Below are 18,041 nucleotides of genomic sequence, written 5' to 3'. Positions count from 1 at the left end.
GCCTCCTGCACCTGCCGACCGGCCTCATCAGGCTGGGTAACAAGATTCCTCCTACGTCACTGCGACGTAGTCAGTGAAGGTCGTTAGAATCCAGCAAAGACCAATCACTTCGGAACAAGAAATATAGGTTTGCGAGTCGGAATTCCTATTCGGAAACGGGCTCGGACATAACGCCCGCCCACCCACTCAGTCAGTCACCCACGACAAGCCCGACTGATAGAAATATATGTAGCTTCGGACACGCTACGAAGAAAAAGCGGGATTCTTTTTCTCTGAAACCGCGGTCCTCGGCCAGTTGGAGATCGAAGGACGTCGAAATCGTAATGACAACATTCGAACACTCGGAAGCCCATGATAGTACTCAGTCGCCGTGGTTCAGTCCGACACGTTATGAGTAAGTGTCCGGCACAGGTCTTTTGAAGACCTCGAGAGCCTCGTTCTTCTTGCCGATCGGCGAGGGCCATGCCCGGACGCCGCATGCAGGTCGCTGGAATCACCTCAACCTGAGTTGTCTCGAGCATTCGACTTTTTTCTGTGTGACGAGAAAGCTGTCGTGGTGCCGTGTCGACTCTACATTCCGTGGTGGACTATCTTGATTTTTGGTGAGTTTAGCATCGGCTCTTGTTTGAGAAGTCAAGCAGGGAGAATGCACTGCTCAGTGGGTCACTCAGCGAACTCGCCAGTCACAGCGAGCCGCCACCGCCTGCAAAAACCGTAGGCCGAAACCGACGTTTCTGTCGGCGCTCAGCTGCCAGTCAACGGAGAGATGCTGGGCAGGCGACAAGACAGGGCCAACCTTTCGAAATAGGTCTTTAGCAATCATCCCCGCCCGAGCTGCATGGAATCAGATGAAATCTGAACGAAATTTCTCTGGCCTGCATGACTCATGCCTACGGTCTTCGTCCTGGCATCTCACGAAGGGGAGAACCAAGACGAGCCTGCCGTCTGTATCGAGAAGGGTTTCGGAGAGAGTTTCTAACCGATAACAAGAGATCTAGACCGCAGACCTCGAAGTCAGAAGCCAAGTCCACGATGCTGAATCGAAAAACGAAAGAAAATACCACGCCCGAACCATGGATCTCCTAGCATGGCCACGAGTCCGTTGACGATCGTATCTCGGGAGGTCCCGGAGCGCAACCGTGAAGACTAGCGTCGTCATTCCTCGTATGAAGGGTTTCAAAATAGCTTCCTCAGCTCTGTACTCAGCGTGGTCCACGAGCTCGCGGAGAGGCGACCTTGAAATCTGCTGCAGCCGAGGCGAGGCGCGGAAATCTACGTTTACGAGTCTAGCGGCGGGAAGGTCGTTTCTAGCGGGGATCACTTCCGGCGTCACACCCTGCCGTGAGCCCAAGTTCCCGGGCACTCGGGAACCGCATAGAGAGCTTCTGATCGCTGGAAGCGACTCGGTGCCGGGGCCGTAGTATTCGGTGTCTGAGCAGAAGATGATTAACAGAAGCCCGGACAATATCACGATATCCGACTAGAGGATTCGATTCGACACCAGAATGTTCGTCCTCATCTACAAGTTGGCGTCCCCTGAGGGAGACATCGTGGGGCGGAGCCTTAAAGGTCTGCGAGTCGTAGAGCGGGCGCGGTTGAATGGTGCTTCAATGCGGTGCGTGAATTGGTGGGCCTGAATAGGCTCACGTTTCCATCCTCGGAGTTTTCCAAGGACAGCTGCGACCAGGACCTCACCCGCCTTCTGGCTGAAATCGGGTGTGCACCGAACGGGCTTGATGGCTGACGAGAGCACTCACGTTATGTCAAGTTGCATCCCGAATCGACGCCTCCGAAACATGGAAAACCGGGGATGCCTTCGCCCATGATTCGCTTACCCCACGATTTTCTTACCTTCATTATCGCATAAGGCATAAGGTCTCATGGTTCATTTAGAGGCATCTCCATGCATCCAGCTTTTCAGCTAGTTCTTGAAACGGGAGCTCGACCAACTACGAGAGCTAAGAGAGTTGTGTGAGCTTTAATGGTTTCTTTGTTGCGCTCAAGCGATGACCCGCTCGGGTCAAGACATCCGAGTCTTTGATTGGCTCGTTAAATGTTGGCACGCACCATTATACGATCACAGTTGATCTTGGGCCGGATATCGATGTCCTGACGAATGCAGAATGTTTCGGCGACGAACGTTCAAGAGGAAAGGGTAGGCTTGGTCCTTCGGCAGCCTCGTCTTCGCCCAGATTGTCTCTGCCTGGGACGGGATAGGACCTCGATTCGGTCTCTTTGGCTCGGTCCGGCGGAATTCTGAGAGATCTTGTTCGTCTGGGCATAGGTACATCCTTCGGCTTCGGTACGTCGATGCTTGCGAGCGATGTCAATATTCGGACTTTCGCACCGTCATCTCCACAGTCGCATCGCACAGACGATGCTCCGAATTCCCGGAGAAAATTTGTCGTTCCAATTTTCGTATACTCGCTCGCTTATTCGATCGCGGAGCGACTCCACGTCACCCACGGAAATGATCGCCTTCTCGCTATACCGGGAAACGGATTCCAGGTTGAAGTCGACGACTAGAAATATCGGTCCGACTTTCTATCCGAATATCCTAATTGAGGGAAGACGACACGTGAGTTTAACGATTCGTTCGTGCTGACCGCGGGCGAACTTGTGGGCAGGCTTGCATTCTATGGTTGAGGGTGAGGCATGCCGCGACTGGCCAGAAGCCGGCCGGCTTGTTTTGCTGGTGGAGAGCCCAAAGCAACACGGAACTGGGGACACTCACGCCACCCTAGTTTAGAGTCTGTCAGAGAGAAAGAAGCCGGAGGACTTCTTTCCGGTGCTTCTAGTATCCTTACCTGTCTATTCCAAAACTCACGAGCCTCTCAGTCTTCGGGAAGTCTCCGACCGCATTGACAGAGGTGAGACTTTCGTTCAGGAAGATCTGCTCACCGGAGGTAATCTCGCTTGTCGAGATCTTAAGCGTTGCGGATACGTGAGAATCGTCGATGTTTGTTCGGTGGAAAAATACGCGAGAGATGAACCGGAAGAAGCTCTGGCTCAACCTGCGATCCGATCGGCTCGGGTGTTCGTTCGTCGACGTCTGTGGAGGATTCGGATGGCGAAAGTAGTTGGAATGATCGAGGCGAGGCACGAAAATCCAGGAAAACAGTGGCAATGATGGTTTTCCCTTATCGATCGCAGAAGACGTCACGTTGTGTCAGAGCTTCTGAAGGTGTACTCCTGCAACCCGAACAGACATTCCACCACGGAATGATGGTATACGATTTGAGTAAGATTTGTGTCTTTCTGCAGCGGCAATATGAGTGCTCTCAGTCGCCGTTTCGTCAAGACGACCACGACCACGACGGTCACGAAAACTGAAAACGACAATGCCGTCGATAGCGGAGAGACGAAGACGGTGACCGTCACTAAAAAAAAGAAGAGTATTGACGGCACCGAGCGCAAGGATAGTAAACAAGAGGAGGTCAGTTTGCTGCTAGCAACATCTTTATTTAGGCCCGGACCGTGATGTCCGATTCTTGACCACCTTCTGTACAGCATCGTTCAGCTATTCACATCCCACCCCCTCCCTCCGAATATTTCCCGGAGCCGCAAGCTCTTATCGATCGGAACCGGCTCTCTGTTTAATTCGGGCTTCGTTCCGGGAAGAAAATGCGAGGTAGCTCACAGCCGCCCCGACAGTGAACTCTCCGGGACGATTACGGCTATGCTTGAAGCATTCCCAGTCTCTGAGTCGACGTCCGAGAAGCTTTAGAGAGCACGGGCCGCCGAACTACATTCTATTCGACCTGAGACGGAATCATTTAGACTTTGTTTGTTTGATATACTGGCAAACCTGCCAAACGAGCTGTACCCATAGCCCCTGTGGAAATTTGAACGTTCTGTCAATCTCCTTCTGGTCCGTGACGCAGAGTATGATTTCGACGGATGATATGTATCCTCCGATGGCTTCGATTCTGCGTCCAGCATCCATATAGATGGACCGCGAGCATACACTGCCATCAAGTTCTATTCGCCTGGAGGCATCAGATCGTCACCTCTTTCGGGACGCAAGAGCTCAGGCTCGCGATGGTCAGAAGAATCTAAATTCCGAAGGGAAGAAAAACACCACTTAATCTGTCGCTAATAAAGGATCCGCCCTGAGCTCTGCGAGCGTCATCAGCCGGTCCGTTTCGATCTCGGTCATGAGGCCTTAGTCATCATCGGGCGCATACCAGAGAGGCGAACCATGAAGCGCGCACCCTACGAGTTCAAACTTGTCACAAGAACAAACAGTGATCAAAACAGACGAATTATGCTCGTCGATGACTGTGAGAGACACTCGCGCGCCCGGGAGCCGGAGCTCATCCGTATCTCTGCACTCGCAAGAGAAGCCTTGTTGAAATTGGCTCGCAAATGAAGTTTCACGGAAATGACTCTGTCTCGCGGGTCGACCCAAGTAGCGCACATGGAAAACCAAGCAATTTATTATGTGCGGCCATATTTCGTCGCGAAACAAGCTGCAGGTTGCGGGAGCTGACGAGAGGGTCTCGATTTTCCCTGAAATGGTTCCCATCTCATCGCTGTCGTATGTGTTGACCGTTCTTCCGGGTGGCATTCCTTCCCGTCGAGCAGGCGGCGGCGGGCAAGCAAAAAGCCAGAAGAGCTGGTATAGAGGCGGTCAGGCAGTCGCACGGGTTCAGACAAGCACCGTAGAGAAGCTTAGAGTCGACTCTGACCGAGTCTTGCGGGGCGACCAGAAGCGACTCGGGCCGGGTGCGACCTAAAAGCGTGGTGGCAAGAGTGTCTTCTCTACCACTAGGAGACCACGCCGAACTAACGCCACCGGTGTGCGCGGCTTTAGCTAACATTCTGCAAATTTGTATGTGAGCTTCGCAAGCACTGCGAGTCATCGAGCGCCGACCGTTTATCAGTGAGTTTGAGATTCGATCAGTAATACTGTCCTCTTCTAATCACACGTCTAATCCGTACCGCATTCATCCATCAATTCACTCATACATTCATCGACCCTCTCGTGTCCGACCAATTCAGCAGCTTCCAAGTGATCTATCATCTATCCGCCGACGGACGTGCTTCATTGTTTTGGCAAGCCGAAGCCGACCGTGTAGGAGGAATATTTGTGGGCGACATCAGCATACATAGAGACATATGTATGTAGACACAGCTGGCCGAGTCGTGAATCGACTTCGAGCCCAATGGAAAAGTATCCGTAATTGATGGAGATGCTTGTCTCTGGGGATTATTTCTCCACTAGCGAAGTTGGCATCTTTCGGCATCACTTAGAGCCGCGTTTGCACTGGGTCACACAAGAACCATTCGCGGAGTCTTAAGAAGTTTCTCCCTATGGAGATGCTCTTAGTCGGAATCTTCGCCATTCAACTCGCTTTGTCAGATTTTGGCTCGCGACCCGGGTCTTCTCCGACCATGTACATATAAGTCATCGATTACCGGCTGTGGGCTTCGCTTCTCGAGTGAATGGATCGCCCGCTTCCAAAATCGGATAGGAGCACTCTTTCGAATAGAAACGACATTCCATTGTTGTGGAAAATGTTGACTGACTGACGTACAAGCTGACCGATCGGCAGACAGAGCAGCCAGCCGAGTGTATGAGCGGCTCGTTGACTGTCTGACTGACGAATCGACAGGTGAAGCGTCAGGGCAGACGGTCAAACGAAGTGGCTGCACGACTGGAGCGAATGTCGGCAACAATACGTGATCCGGTCTCCGCCATGAACTCGAAACGGAACTTCTGACCTTGGAAGCTCCCTCTCTCGTTCCGGCTCGTTCGATCCGGAACATCGCTAGGGTCGCAGCCTCTCACCGTCAAAAGGCGGCTTTCATTATTTTTGATGATGCTAAGGAGCATGGTCAAGCAGGTCGCCGGTCTGAGGACTTGTGGGACGACTGACTGAGCAGGGGGAAAAGCCGAAGAAAAATCGGTCAAATCGACTTTCGGCGTTTTGATCGCAACGCCAGAATCGACGACGCGTTAGTGTTTGACGCGGGCGCAAACTTCTGCTGGTGGAGAGGGCGACGGCGTAAAAGACGTGGGCTCGTGTGTGTCTGTGTTTGAGCGAGCGGCTGAAGCCGACAGCTCTGGATAGTCGTCAGTGAAGTCCGGGCCAGCAGCGCCGGTGGAGGAAATGTAGTCGTTTGGAGCTCTGAACTCCTTGATCTTTTATGGGAACCAAGTGCCATTGCGATTAAGTGCCATCTCAACGGAAGTGCCATATCTATGATGCTGTAGTTCTAAGGCAAATTCGTGAATTCTCCGACTTTGTGTTTCACCGTGCAGAGATCATGGCACGCGAGACGGATGCGGAGATCGAACTGGATAAACTCGTGGAAGATATGCGAGAGGATATCAAGAAAAAGGTGAACTGCGGACTACCTGGGACCGCACGGAGAAAGTATAAAGCCTGAGCTCGATCGAGGCGGAATCTGGCGCTTCTTCTGGCTCCGAAGTCTTCATTGTCTCTGGACAGAAACAGAAACAGTTTGCCATAGAACTGTTAAGGAGTGATTTGGATACTGAAAAATCCCCCCATGGGACAGAAAAATTCGCGGAGGGAGCTATATTGGTTGCGTTCACTGAAACAGCCTCGACGGCTCAATCGCGCATCGTCCCGGGGGGGGGGGGGCTCAATCATTCCGGCTCAATCATTCCGGCTCATTTCTTACCACAGGGGACGGAATGGACATTTCTCCTTCAGAATGTGCTAATTTTTCTCCCATAAGTCGAAAAATGATTTCGCGCCGGAACTCTCCCTCCCTGCAATGTGTATGAGTTTTCGCTCGGATCAGGTTCGACTTGATTATTGTCTAGTCTAGAGGATTCAGCTCTGGTATATTCGATCGTACCGACGGGTGGTCGAGTGGTTAGCGCGTTTGTCACTTTTCGTGCAAACGTGCGTTTCACTTCGTGAAATGCCGCAACGACGCCGCTCGCGCGGGAGGCGGTGTGGGTTCGATCCCTGCTGCCGGGAAAATATTCCTTCCGGGAGCGCAGGTACCCGGCCTTGATCTTCCTGGGTACATTTTCTCTATGGATCCGTCCTCGGAAGCAATGTGGATAACAGTACCCGGGACGTTCAACCTTGGCTGTGTGGTTCAGCCCGAAAAAGTTGTATATTCGATCGCTTGCGATGGAGATCACCACACTGACGATTGAGCGGGATTTGTCAATTGGATTGACGTTCGGAATCAGATCTGGCCCAGATGCGTCGTTCGGATCATGCGCGATGTCTTCTCAGCTTTATAGTCCGTCAGCAGATGAGAGGACTGCTCACTTTTGCTGAACACTGTGTTGTTCGCTCCGCTGAACTCCCCCGCTTTAGCGAATCCTCAAGGACGTCCGACCTGTCCAGTGCCGGAAGATTTGTCTATTGGGAGACTCTAGCCGCGGGAATCACTGTTCTATCGACAAAACATGCTTGGGGAGAGAAACTTCGGCCTTAGGGCGCACGAGGACCTTCAATGAGAAGAGCGGACCTTATAGAGGTCGTCGCCATCGCCTCCGGGCTGGACGGCGGGGATGTCTGCAAGGTTTCTAGCGCGACAACTTACTTCACGAGGTCTCATCGACAGAGTGAAGCGTTACGCCCACCCTGAGGTGTAAAATTCGGGATATGTCGATATCTGCGGACGTCGGCGAGTCGGGGTCGGGTTAGTTTCTGAGCCGCATTGAACGATTTCATTCTCCCCGCCACCGGGCTCGTCCGGATGTTTCTGAACGACCTCTTGCCTGCCTTTCTGCCTTCCTAATCGAGTGAGCCACCGACAGGCCGACCGACTGACTGACCGACCGACTGGTTCGCTCTGGCTGACCAACGAGAAAAAGAAGCGTCATCTCCACCCTCGGTTCTCCGCTCTCCCGAACAAGCGCTTCTCCAGTGGGTTGGGCGCCGAATCTTTCGGTTGGCCGTACCGGTCAGTGGTTCGCGTGAGATCTGTTCCTCCATCGAAGAAGTATGGCAGATGAAGTAGTGCGAGTGAAAAAAGTTAAAAAGTCAAGAAGATCACCACCACCGTCGAGACCAACGATGAAGCAGCGTCGGAAACCGGATCCAACTACGATGCTGCTTCTAGGAACGCATCGCAGGGAGATGTAGGTCCATCCAATAATCCTGGCCGACACAGTCTTAGCGGGTGGCGATTGACTTGAATGAACTGCTCGACTTCGAATGAACTGTAGGACTTCAGCCCATCTGAAAAACCCTGAGTTCTTCGGTAGCCGGGAATAGTCGCCAGGATTATTTATGCCTTGCCCTCTCTATCGTTTGCTCTTCGCTCATGTGCGCTGGTTCTACCAAAACCGCTCGAATGGGATCGTGGAATGTCGATGTTCGTGTCCGAGGACGCGATGGCCGCTCGCTTTCCCCCATTTTGGATCCTGCTCTTCGGAGCGATCCCTCGATCTGAAAGACATGGACATCTCACATGCGGCGGAGGCCCCGGACCCTTTCGTCGACGAAGTTCGCTCTGAAATCATTATCTGTGGCAGATCATCCTTGTTGTCAAGGTGCGAGTCGTCGACTCGTGGAGAATACGCCCCGAGGGCAGCGCATAATTATTCGGTGGCAGATTTCAATAATTTGTATCGATGTGTCTATCTAGCCGAGGGCGCGCCGGACATCAGATGTAAATATTTATCGCTGGCGTGCTTCCGACCTCCGGTCCGTTAGCGGAAAAGTGTGCCGTAAAGACCCGATTGCTACCTTTGTGACTCACTACGCTCCGCACCGGCAGATCGCCCACTTGCGGGCGCGCGTTCACGATACGCTGTTGTGTGGTTCGCGCATGCTTTCGCAGGCGCCCATATGCCTCGTGGCTTGCCCGCTCTCGCTCGCCGGATAGGTCTGGCTTACCTAGTTTGTATGCATCCATGAATACCACATTCCCGGCCTACGCGGATCTCGGGATAAACCATGAAGCTCGTCGGATTGTAACTCTGTCTGAGACTCACTGTTTTCATCAACGCTTGGAAGCTCATTGTAAACATTGGGTTTACGCCGAACTTCATCGTGAAATCCGTCAGCTTTTACGACAATTCATTTGTTGTCAAAACTCTGTCTCGCTGCTCGAAACGTCTCCCGCCAGCTTGTCCCGCAGTTCGCTCGCTCGCTCTGGTCTTCCGGCACGAATGGCATCCTCGAATAATAGCGAATTAGCTCTCGGATTAGCTCATTGGCTCGCCCACGTCGGATGCTCGGTCTGTCGGTAAGCGAGGGCCTTCTGCCCATCAGGGTAGAGTATGGAGTCGTCCGGAAAGCCCGGAGACGTCAGAAGAGACAAACCGAGCCGCAGACAAACGAGCACCATCGCTATTGGTCATGTTTAGTAGGTTAGTAAGGCGAGGCCCTGCTCTGGAACGCGCGCGGGAGACTCTCGTCCGCTCGATGAGAAACTCGCGAGCTTCAGGACCGCGGCTTCTTCCAATAATCGGCTCTACAGTCTAGAGCTTGGAGTTGCTCGAACGGACATAGGCTGCGAGGATCTAATCCCACTCGGCATTCATCCGCGACGATGGATCGAGTTGTGAATTCCAAATTTAAATTCCAAATCATATTGTGCGATGAGCAGGACTTTCTATAGCTTCGAAAAAAAGGACCAGAATTCATACGGAATAGGTTCTCGATGAGACCCGGAATCTTATTCTTATTCGAATTATGAAGTGTTTCCCCCGTCCGACGAGTTCGTCAACTTGCTCCCGACTGTTTCCGGAGCAATCCTTCCGTAGGAATGCATTTTCATCGTCTTACTCATGATATATTTCATAAATTTATAGGAATTAGCGTAGATAAGCCCAGTCACCTCCAGTGCTTCTTACTCGGCAGTCAAATACCATAACGGAATTAATTTAATTGCAGTTGATCTTCAGCGGCGAATACACCAAGGCCATGAATAAGGACTGGCACTCGGGACATTTTTGCTGTTGGCAGTGCGACGATTCCCTGACCGGCCAACGCTACGTTCTCCGAGACGAACACCCTTATTGCGTGCGCTGTTACGAGCAAGTTTTCGCGAACACCTGCGACGAGTGCTCGAAACCTATCGGTATCGACTCCAAGGTAAGCGAGCGCGCTGAATAATTGATATCACGATCTCTCTCTCTATCGTCGATTCCGCTCTCCAGAAGGATCCGAGGTCGTCGACCTCAGTCTGCGCATTCGAATTGGATCGGATCGTCTGAGTAAACGAGGGTTTTACGGCGCTGTCATTCCCAATGCAATCGATGTATGTCTTTGTCCTCTCGCGGAAGGTCGTTGCCTCTCCACGAGCAGTCGCTCCGCTACTCTCCGTGAATCTCTTGGTCTCCGGATCTCATTGCTCGTTCTTGGCTCCGGTCAGGCGCATGCGGAGGCACCGAAAACAAATTGGAGAAGACGCTATCCTCGCGAGGGTATTCCACCCTGGGGTGGACATCGCAAAAGCGGATTCGTCGCCTGTTGAGTCGATATCTCCGTGGTAACGGCTCAACAAATACACACCCCAACCAGGAAGTATTCATTCTGAGTATCGGACGTCAACTGCGAGCGGCGTACATCCGCGGAATATCCGTCGGTCAAGCCATTCATCTTGATTTTGACCTAATTCTGTCCAGAATTCCCGATTAATCTAAACGATTGTTCACTTTTTCCTGGGAGAACGGGCGATGAGATAAAATGGCACGGGCTGATAATTTCGGGACCGCAAGCAGTGTCGGCGACTTCCCTGCCTTCAATGCTCGGAGGTGCCGAAGTTTAAGTTAATTCGAGGAGACCTGCTCCTGAATCCAAGCTCCTATAGAACCGACCCTCACCCAGTTACGAGAGAGGCAGCGAAGGAGATGATTATATTTTCCCGAATCAAACCAACGATAGAGGAGTTTCCTCAAAGTTTCTCAGCGGAGGGAGAATTCAGAGTCGGATATCTGCCCGGACGATCTCTGAGGGAAATCTTGGAGGGGGAAAGAGCTCACTAAACAATCATGATGGATGGGTCGACTACCGGCCGACCTCCTTCTGAATGAGGGGTCCGTGACGGCGAACATCTATTCCTCGGAAGCGTTCATGAGCTCCGTTGATCACCTTGACTTCTCCTCCATCGGAGACTTCCCTCCACCTCCACCGGAGAAGTCTCTCCGCCTCTGTCGGGGGTGTTCCTTCGGTGGGAAGACGCGCCGTCGTGTACAGAAGACGCTGACGCCTTCCCCCGATAGGTCTCGGGCAGAGTCTCATTCTCGGGAAAAAAATCCGAGTCCACCAATGCTCAGGAGCCTACAAATCGCTCGACGCAGGCTCGGAGCGCCGAGTCAATGACCCTAAAACGCGTCCTGGCGAACTCGATCTCGTCGCCTGCGAGGGACAGCGGATAGAACTTCTGTGGTCGGCCCGGAAAGCGCCCTGTCAACCTCGCCCTAACCCCTATTGACTATGAGCACACTCCCGAAAAGTATTCGTTGGTCAAAAATTCTATAAACTCCGCCACAGCTTGCGAAAGGGCCCGTCCGCTGCAGGCTCTCAACTCGACCCACTCGATACAGTCATATCCACCTCTGAGTGAATCTATTTCCGTCTCTCGAGGACACGCTCAATGACCTACCCGATTGTATAAACTTGTTTTCTCTTGATACTCTGACAGTGCGAGAATTTATTCCTCATTAGCCACGTCTGCCTCGCGGATACCTTACAAGGTAACCGCAGCGGGGAACGTATACTGATGTCCCCGAATTCTTCTTTGCAGGATCTTTCGTACAAGGAGAAGCATTGGCACGAACAATGTTTCCTCTGCGCGAAATGCCGCGTGTCCCTGGTTGATAAGCCCTTCGGATCCAAAGCTGAGAAGGTCTATTGCGCTGGATGCTACGATGCTGCCTTTGCATCTCGTTGCGACGGATGCAGCGAGGTTTTCCGCGCCGGTGAGTACGAAGCGTGGAAAAGTCGACCTATAGTTTCGAGGCCAGCGTTTCATAGCTGAACTGCCGTCTTGCCGACTGCTCGAGACACCTGTCATTCTAATTGTAAGGGGCTCGACGCTAGACCCTCACCAGGTCGATGGGCATCGAGGGGTTCCTGAGGGTCTTGAGACCTGCTATCGGTCTCCAACAACGATCCCGACGATAAACGAGACGATCGATTCGATTCCTGACTGAGCCTTTTCATGGGAATACTCCCGAGGCTGAGCATACCAGCCCCTGTCGACCGAATTCTCAGAGCATCATCGTCCTTCCCTTCATCGAAGAACCTTTTGGAAGCTTGCCGCATGTTACTGTTCCTTCAACAATCCTGTATGCTGGATGCCGTCCACCGATAATAATCATCTTGGGGAATTCTTACGGATGTGTCAAACTGCTGAGGATCGTCGATTCTGCTTTGTCCTTCAATGATCGATTCGGTCTTCCCAGCCTCTGCCTCTGATCACGAGGCGAGAGAAGATATTTATTTTCGACCGTCACCATCGGGCGTACCAACGTCGGCGTCGTTGCCTCTCTAGCCGGAAATTCGGGGAGATTTCCTTCCGATCGGGAGCTGTCTCCGAATGTGACAATGTTGCGTGGGTCGAAATGCTCCGGGATTGCTGGCAACTGTCCAAGAGTCGCGCAATCGAGAGAACAGCGATGACCTCTTTCTTCGGAGGAAGCGAGGAAGGGCTTTTCCTGGGATGGTTCGTTCCCGCTCAGGTCGATACGTGAATCAGCGCGTTAAATACTTGGCGTGAGCGCTCCGTATACTGCAGCCCTCCGTACGGCGCCTTTTGAAATCAATTCAGGTCCGCATACGCCCTCCTGAGCTCACGCACTTTCTCGCTCCATCGAAACTCCATGGAAGAAATGCCCGCCAAGGGCTGCTCGGAGTTGGAGCCGCTTCGGCTGCTCAGGACTCCACTCTTTGGGGAGCTGCAGAGCTCCGGCCGCTTTCATACTAGAAGGCTGAAAGTATAAAAACGAGCATCCCTCCGCATCACGCTATCCCTCTCTCCAATTTAGCTCCATATCGGGGTATTGTCTGCGGCTCTCCGAAGCCGAGGGAATGAATGACGTTACGCCATAGGGCTTCCTCTCGTTCATGAGGCGAAAAAAAAACGGAGAGCTCATCCGAACCGTCGCCCATGCCCGGAGAACCATAGAACCCAGCAATTCTATAGCCGGTGCATCCAAAGGATCCCATGCGGAGAGTACGTACATTCCAATGCGTGAAGCTCGCCCTCGCTCCGTGAGTTCATCACGTGGAAGGGCGCCCCCCGAATGGAGAGGACTCGTATTCAACTCCGGCCGCCCGCAAACTGTGCGGGCAGTAGCCTCGATTCACGAACAGGCTGTCGCTGCGAGTCCGCTCACGAAGGAAATATCTCCTCTTTAATACGTGGGGAGTCTGAGGCAGGCTCTCGATGAAGTTGAAGTAGCCCCGCCGCGCGAAATGAATATGAGCTCATTCCGAGGCTCTCAAAGGCTTTCATGCACACTGATATTGCACGCGTCAAGTGGTGCGTTAGTGTTCACGGGCAGAGTCGCCGCCCTCCGTGGTCTGCCGACGGATGCTTGAGCATGGGTCTCGCAACTGACTCGACGTTTATATGAAACGACAAGATATCCTCGCAATTATGCGATGTATGCACTTGATAGCTCCATCGGCTGATTGAGGCTCGGACGGATGAAAGAATTACTATTTCTTCTCCGTTTTTATGTGTCGTAAGAAGGTTCCTCGCTCCTCCGGCTCGAGCCCTCACGTGGGACCCTTTCCATAGCGGGCCCACTCTCTCCTCGGCTCTGCAAACTGTTGGGCCCTCGAGCAAGCGCCACTTGCGGCCGTTCCACGGGACTGGAGCTAGTGAATCGCGGTGTCCAAACCAAGCTCCAAAATGTGTCCACGTTGAAAGTATTGCTTCATTCCGCGTGTAAATAATTCTCATGCTGCTGTCCAGCAGAGACTGTGATATTTTCTAGAGCTAGGAATTTCCAAAACAGAGAAAAACTGCCACAAGATGCGATTTTGGAGCGACTATTTGCCTGCTCTTTGGCAAGAGGAAGGTAAGATCCATTCTCTTCATTCTCCTCATCTGTCCTGCACCGAAGAATTCTATACAGGAGGCATGGGATCCTTCGAAGTGCGTGGGTCTCGTCCCCGAAAACTGCCTTCCGCCGAAACAGTGTCGCCGGGGAAGAGAACTCTATTTCGCTTCTCTCCACCGAGTCGGCAGGTCTCCGTGAGCGGTTCATAAAAGCTCGTACGAGCACGTCGGGGGTTTCCGCGATCACCCAACGAGCTCTCGGAATGATAATGATGAAGGTGGCCTGCTGTGCTCTACTCCATGAGAATCAGTGCGTGAAGCCCCAAAAATAAATACGAAATTACCTAGTTCATTCAGCAGAGAACGCCCGCGTCATATCTGAAGACGTCTGAGAAGATTTTTTTCGAGACATGCTCGTACGACCGACCGTGGGGATCAGTGGCATTCGATGAGCGAAGCTTGACGTATGAACGATATATTTACGTTCGATGCTATAAAATGACGCGCAGTGGTTCGTGTCACCCGTGGCGGTTCACCGTTCTCACAAAACCTCACTATTACCTGATGACCCAGAAGTCTCGGCACCCGGAAGCCGCTCTCGTGTCACGCAGCGTAGCTCAGTCTGGTCGTCCGCCTGATAGCGTCAAGCTCCTGAAGCGATTGTTCACCTCAAGATTGTAATCGTGGCTATTCCCGTCTTATTTCCCAATCGCAATATTTTACGGTCGCTCGAATGATCTCGATAGATTTGCGGTACGCACCGCCATCGCTCGCCTCTGCATTTTCGAACAACTCGGTTCAGTCCGAGAAAAATTCGGAGGGTCTGTTAATCATGCTAATTCTCCGAGCTTCATCTCAGCATCTGAAACTGATTAAGGGAGCGACTCTGATTTATCCAAAGGGTACAGCCGAATAACGTGGCGATCCCGGCTACGATCTGTTTTGGAAAACTGACTAGATAGGGTGATAGCTCTCGGTTAGTAGAAGACTTTTTCACGAGTCTCCCAGAAATCGACGCGGCCAGTTTCGAGAAAAAGGTCAAAGTTCAAAAATCTTAAAATGCGATTTTCTCGAAAACGGTAAGAGCTAGAGGGTCGTGCTTGGTCTCGTTGGAAAGCTGGCGAAAAATGCCACAATTCTAGCCCGGTCCCATTTTCCTCAGTACTTTTCATCATCATTTTTTTCCGAATTTTAATTTTCTTCAAGCTCCCAGACACCGAAGACCTTCGTGAACATGGATGACACTATGTCACAAATAAACCCCGTAAACCCATGTACACGCACACCAAGTTTCATCGAAATCGGAATAGTCCAAATAGGTTCATTCGCGAACACTTCATTCCCTACCACTGATTTCTATGGTTTTTCGGTAAACGCCCATTGCCGCTCCCAATCGCTATTCCCTGGTCTGACGCTAACCCAGGATCTCGCGGGACACATTTGAATCTTACCGCGCATCGAGCAGACGCTGCGCGCCTCCTTGGTACTGCACTTCAATCGAATTGACCGGTCGGGGATTTTTATTTTTCTATTACGATGATACTTAGGAGCATGACATAGATCCCAAATCAGTCTTCGTCACTATCTTCGTTGATAACAGGAACGGTAGCTCCATCCCGGAACAGCGACTCAAGAATCTCCGCAGGTCTGACGATTCGGGAGAGATATCGCGCATAAGATAGATAGTACACGACGGACGCTACATGGGAGCAGCAGCCGACTGTCCGAGCGCCATTAGCGCACTCGCAGTAATGTCGTTTGATTCCCGCATAACCTAGCGTTTCGGGCTCGTAATCGATGTAACACCTGTAGCTCTTGCTCCCAACATGTCTCGACCGGACCTCTACTTTGAGGATGTTGGTTTGGTCCCGGTGAAACTTCAGGTTGATCGTCTTGTCCTCGTTCAGCAGTTCAGCCAGATAAGACACAGATTGGGAGAGCTGGTAGGTTCCAGTGAATAGGATCTTGAGATCCTTCTCTGTCAGTATCGGGAAGTCAGAAATCGAGTCAGAGGTAATGGTTGACCATGGCCGCCTCACTCTGTTCCATCCATTTACTTCAGCTTCTTGACCCAATGAATTCGGGACTTGTAGCATCTGCTGCATGCGTCCCAGAACCTCATCGAACATACCCTGATCGGATTGGAGGCGCTTCCCGAAACGGTTGTTCAAATAACAAGCGATCCTTGTTAGAACTCCAATCTTCGGAAGCAGATCATTGTCAACTCGATGATCCAGGAGTCTGTATCTTTGTTTGATTATACCGTGTACAGCTTCTACCGCCCATCGAATTTTCGTCACGAATCGAGAAGCGTTGGCCTCATCCGTGGGCAATTGTCTGCGATGACCTTTTAAGGCCGGCATGTAGACAGTGAGACCCTGTTCCTCTAGCTGAGTCTTCACATCCCGGGAGCCTCGATCCACGAAACACATGTCACCCGCTCTCAAGAAACCGCCTAGACCAGTCGGGTCTCGCATCGCGTCCACCATGATTTTGGCATCGTTGACATTCGCGTTGTAGGGTCCCAGCATGTCGATGACGTATCCAGTGGTTGTACAGGTGGTAAACGGTTTACAAAGTGGCGCTTTCTTCTGCACTGGGTACGATTTTCTCTGGTACGAGTTGTTTGCGCTTTTACCGCGACGAATATACGTTCCATCAAATATCAGAGCCAAAGAATCTCTTGCTCCAAAGAGCTGTCTGACGAACTCTGATGTCTCAGTCTGGATCAAGTCCTCTCGCGCGCGAGCTGAGAATCCGAATCCGACAGGGAGAACGTCTTTCTCCCGAATCGTCAGACCTGCGGAGATTCTTGAGTCGCTGTTCCGGGAAGGAGCTACCGTTCCCGTTCTTAACGAAGATAGTGACGAAGACTGATTCGGGATCTATGTCATGCTCCTAAGTATAATCGTGATCAAAAATAAAAATCCCCGCCGGTCAATTCGATCGAAGTGTAGTACCAAGGAGGGCGCGCAGCGTCTGCTCGATGCGCGGGAAGATTCAAATGTGTCCCGCGAGATCCTGGGTCAGAGTCAGACCAGGGAATAGCGATTGGGAGCGGCAATGGGCCTTTACCGAAAAAGCATGGAAATCAGTGGTAGGGAATAAAGTGTTCGCGAATGAACCTATTTGGACTATTCCGATTTTGATGAAACTCGGTGTGCGTGTACATGGGTTTACGGGGTTTATTTGTGACATAGTGTCATCCATGTTCACGAAGGTCTTCGGTGTCTGGGAGCTTGAAGAAAATTAAAATTCGGAAAAAAATGATGATGAAAAGTACTGAGGAAAATGGGACCGGGCTAGAATTGTGGCATTTTTTGCCAGCTTTCCAACGAGACCAAGCACGACCCTCTAGCTCTTACCGTTTCCGAGAAAATCGCATTTTAAGATTTTTGAACTTTGACCTTTTTCTCGAAACTGGCCGCGTCGATTTCTGGGAGACTCGTGAAAAAGTCTTCTACTAACCGAGAGCTATCACCCTATCTAGTCAGTTTTCCAAAACAGATCGTAGCCGGGATCGCCACGTTATTCGGCTGTACCCTTTCTATAAAGGGCCGACTAGAGAGACTCGAACGGGCCCGTGTGGCGTCGAACGGCGTCACGCAAACATCATGTTAGAACAAAGGCTTCCGGCTCGACCGATGAGGAAGGAAGAAAGTGAGAAAGGTGTACGCGAACTCTCATGTCCCTTGGGGCGACCCGGTACCCTTTCGACTGCGATCGTTCGGCTGCGTTAGAGGAAAACCTGTCGCGAACAGGGTCAGAAGCGAATACGATGCGAGGAGACCAACCCGTGTAATGAATAAGAGATTCAATCAGGATGCGGGCAGTGATTACCGAGCTCGACATATACTTCTTACCCGGGTCCAACATTCTGCTCCCGAGTCGTGTATGCTTTTCTCGGTAGTCTCTGGAAGTTCTCCTTTTCGCGATAAGCCTCAGGGAATTCCAGCGATGCTTGGAAGGCAGCTCGTCAGCCCGATCTCAGGGGTCGCAGCTCCATGTTCCAAATCTTTCTGATATCGACTTTCGTTGGTTCGGTCGATATTGGGAAAGATTTTCCATAAAAAGCGACG

The 18,041-nt window shown here is 51.8% G+C and overlaps 1 protein-coding gene across 1 annotated transcript in view; it reads left to right on the top strand.

Annotated features, from left to right (window-relative positions):
• Lmpt (four and a half LIM domains protein limpet) overlaps positions 1-18,041 on the top strand; it is a 38,016-nt gene that overhangs the window by 16,336 nt on the left and 3,639 nt on the right. The window contains exons 5-6 of the mRNA XM_003741197.2: positions 9,843-10,043; positions 11,698-11,872. Coding sequence (XP_003741245.1) covers positions 9,843-10,043; positions 11,698-11,872 — 376 coding nt within the window. The remainder of the gene's footprint in view (positions 1-9,842; positions 10,044-11,697; positions 11,873-18,041) is intronic.

The sequence above is a fragment of the Galendromus occidentalis genome, unplaced genomic scaffold (genome assembly GCF_000255335.2).
Source record: "Galendromus occidentalis unplaced genomic scaffold, Mocc_1.1 scf7180000077128, whole genome shotgun sequence".
In the NCBI taxonomy this organism is placed as follows: domain Eukaryota; kingdom Metazoa; phylum Arthropoda; class Arachnida; order Mesostigmata; family Phytoseiidae; genus Galendromus; species Galendromus occidentalis.
This window is presented reverse-complemented; position numbering and strand designations above follow the sequence as displayed.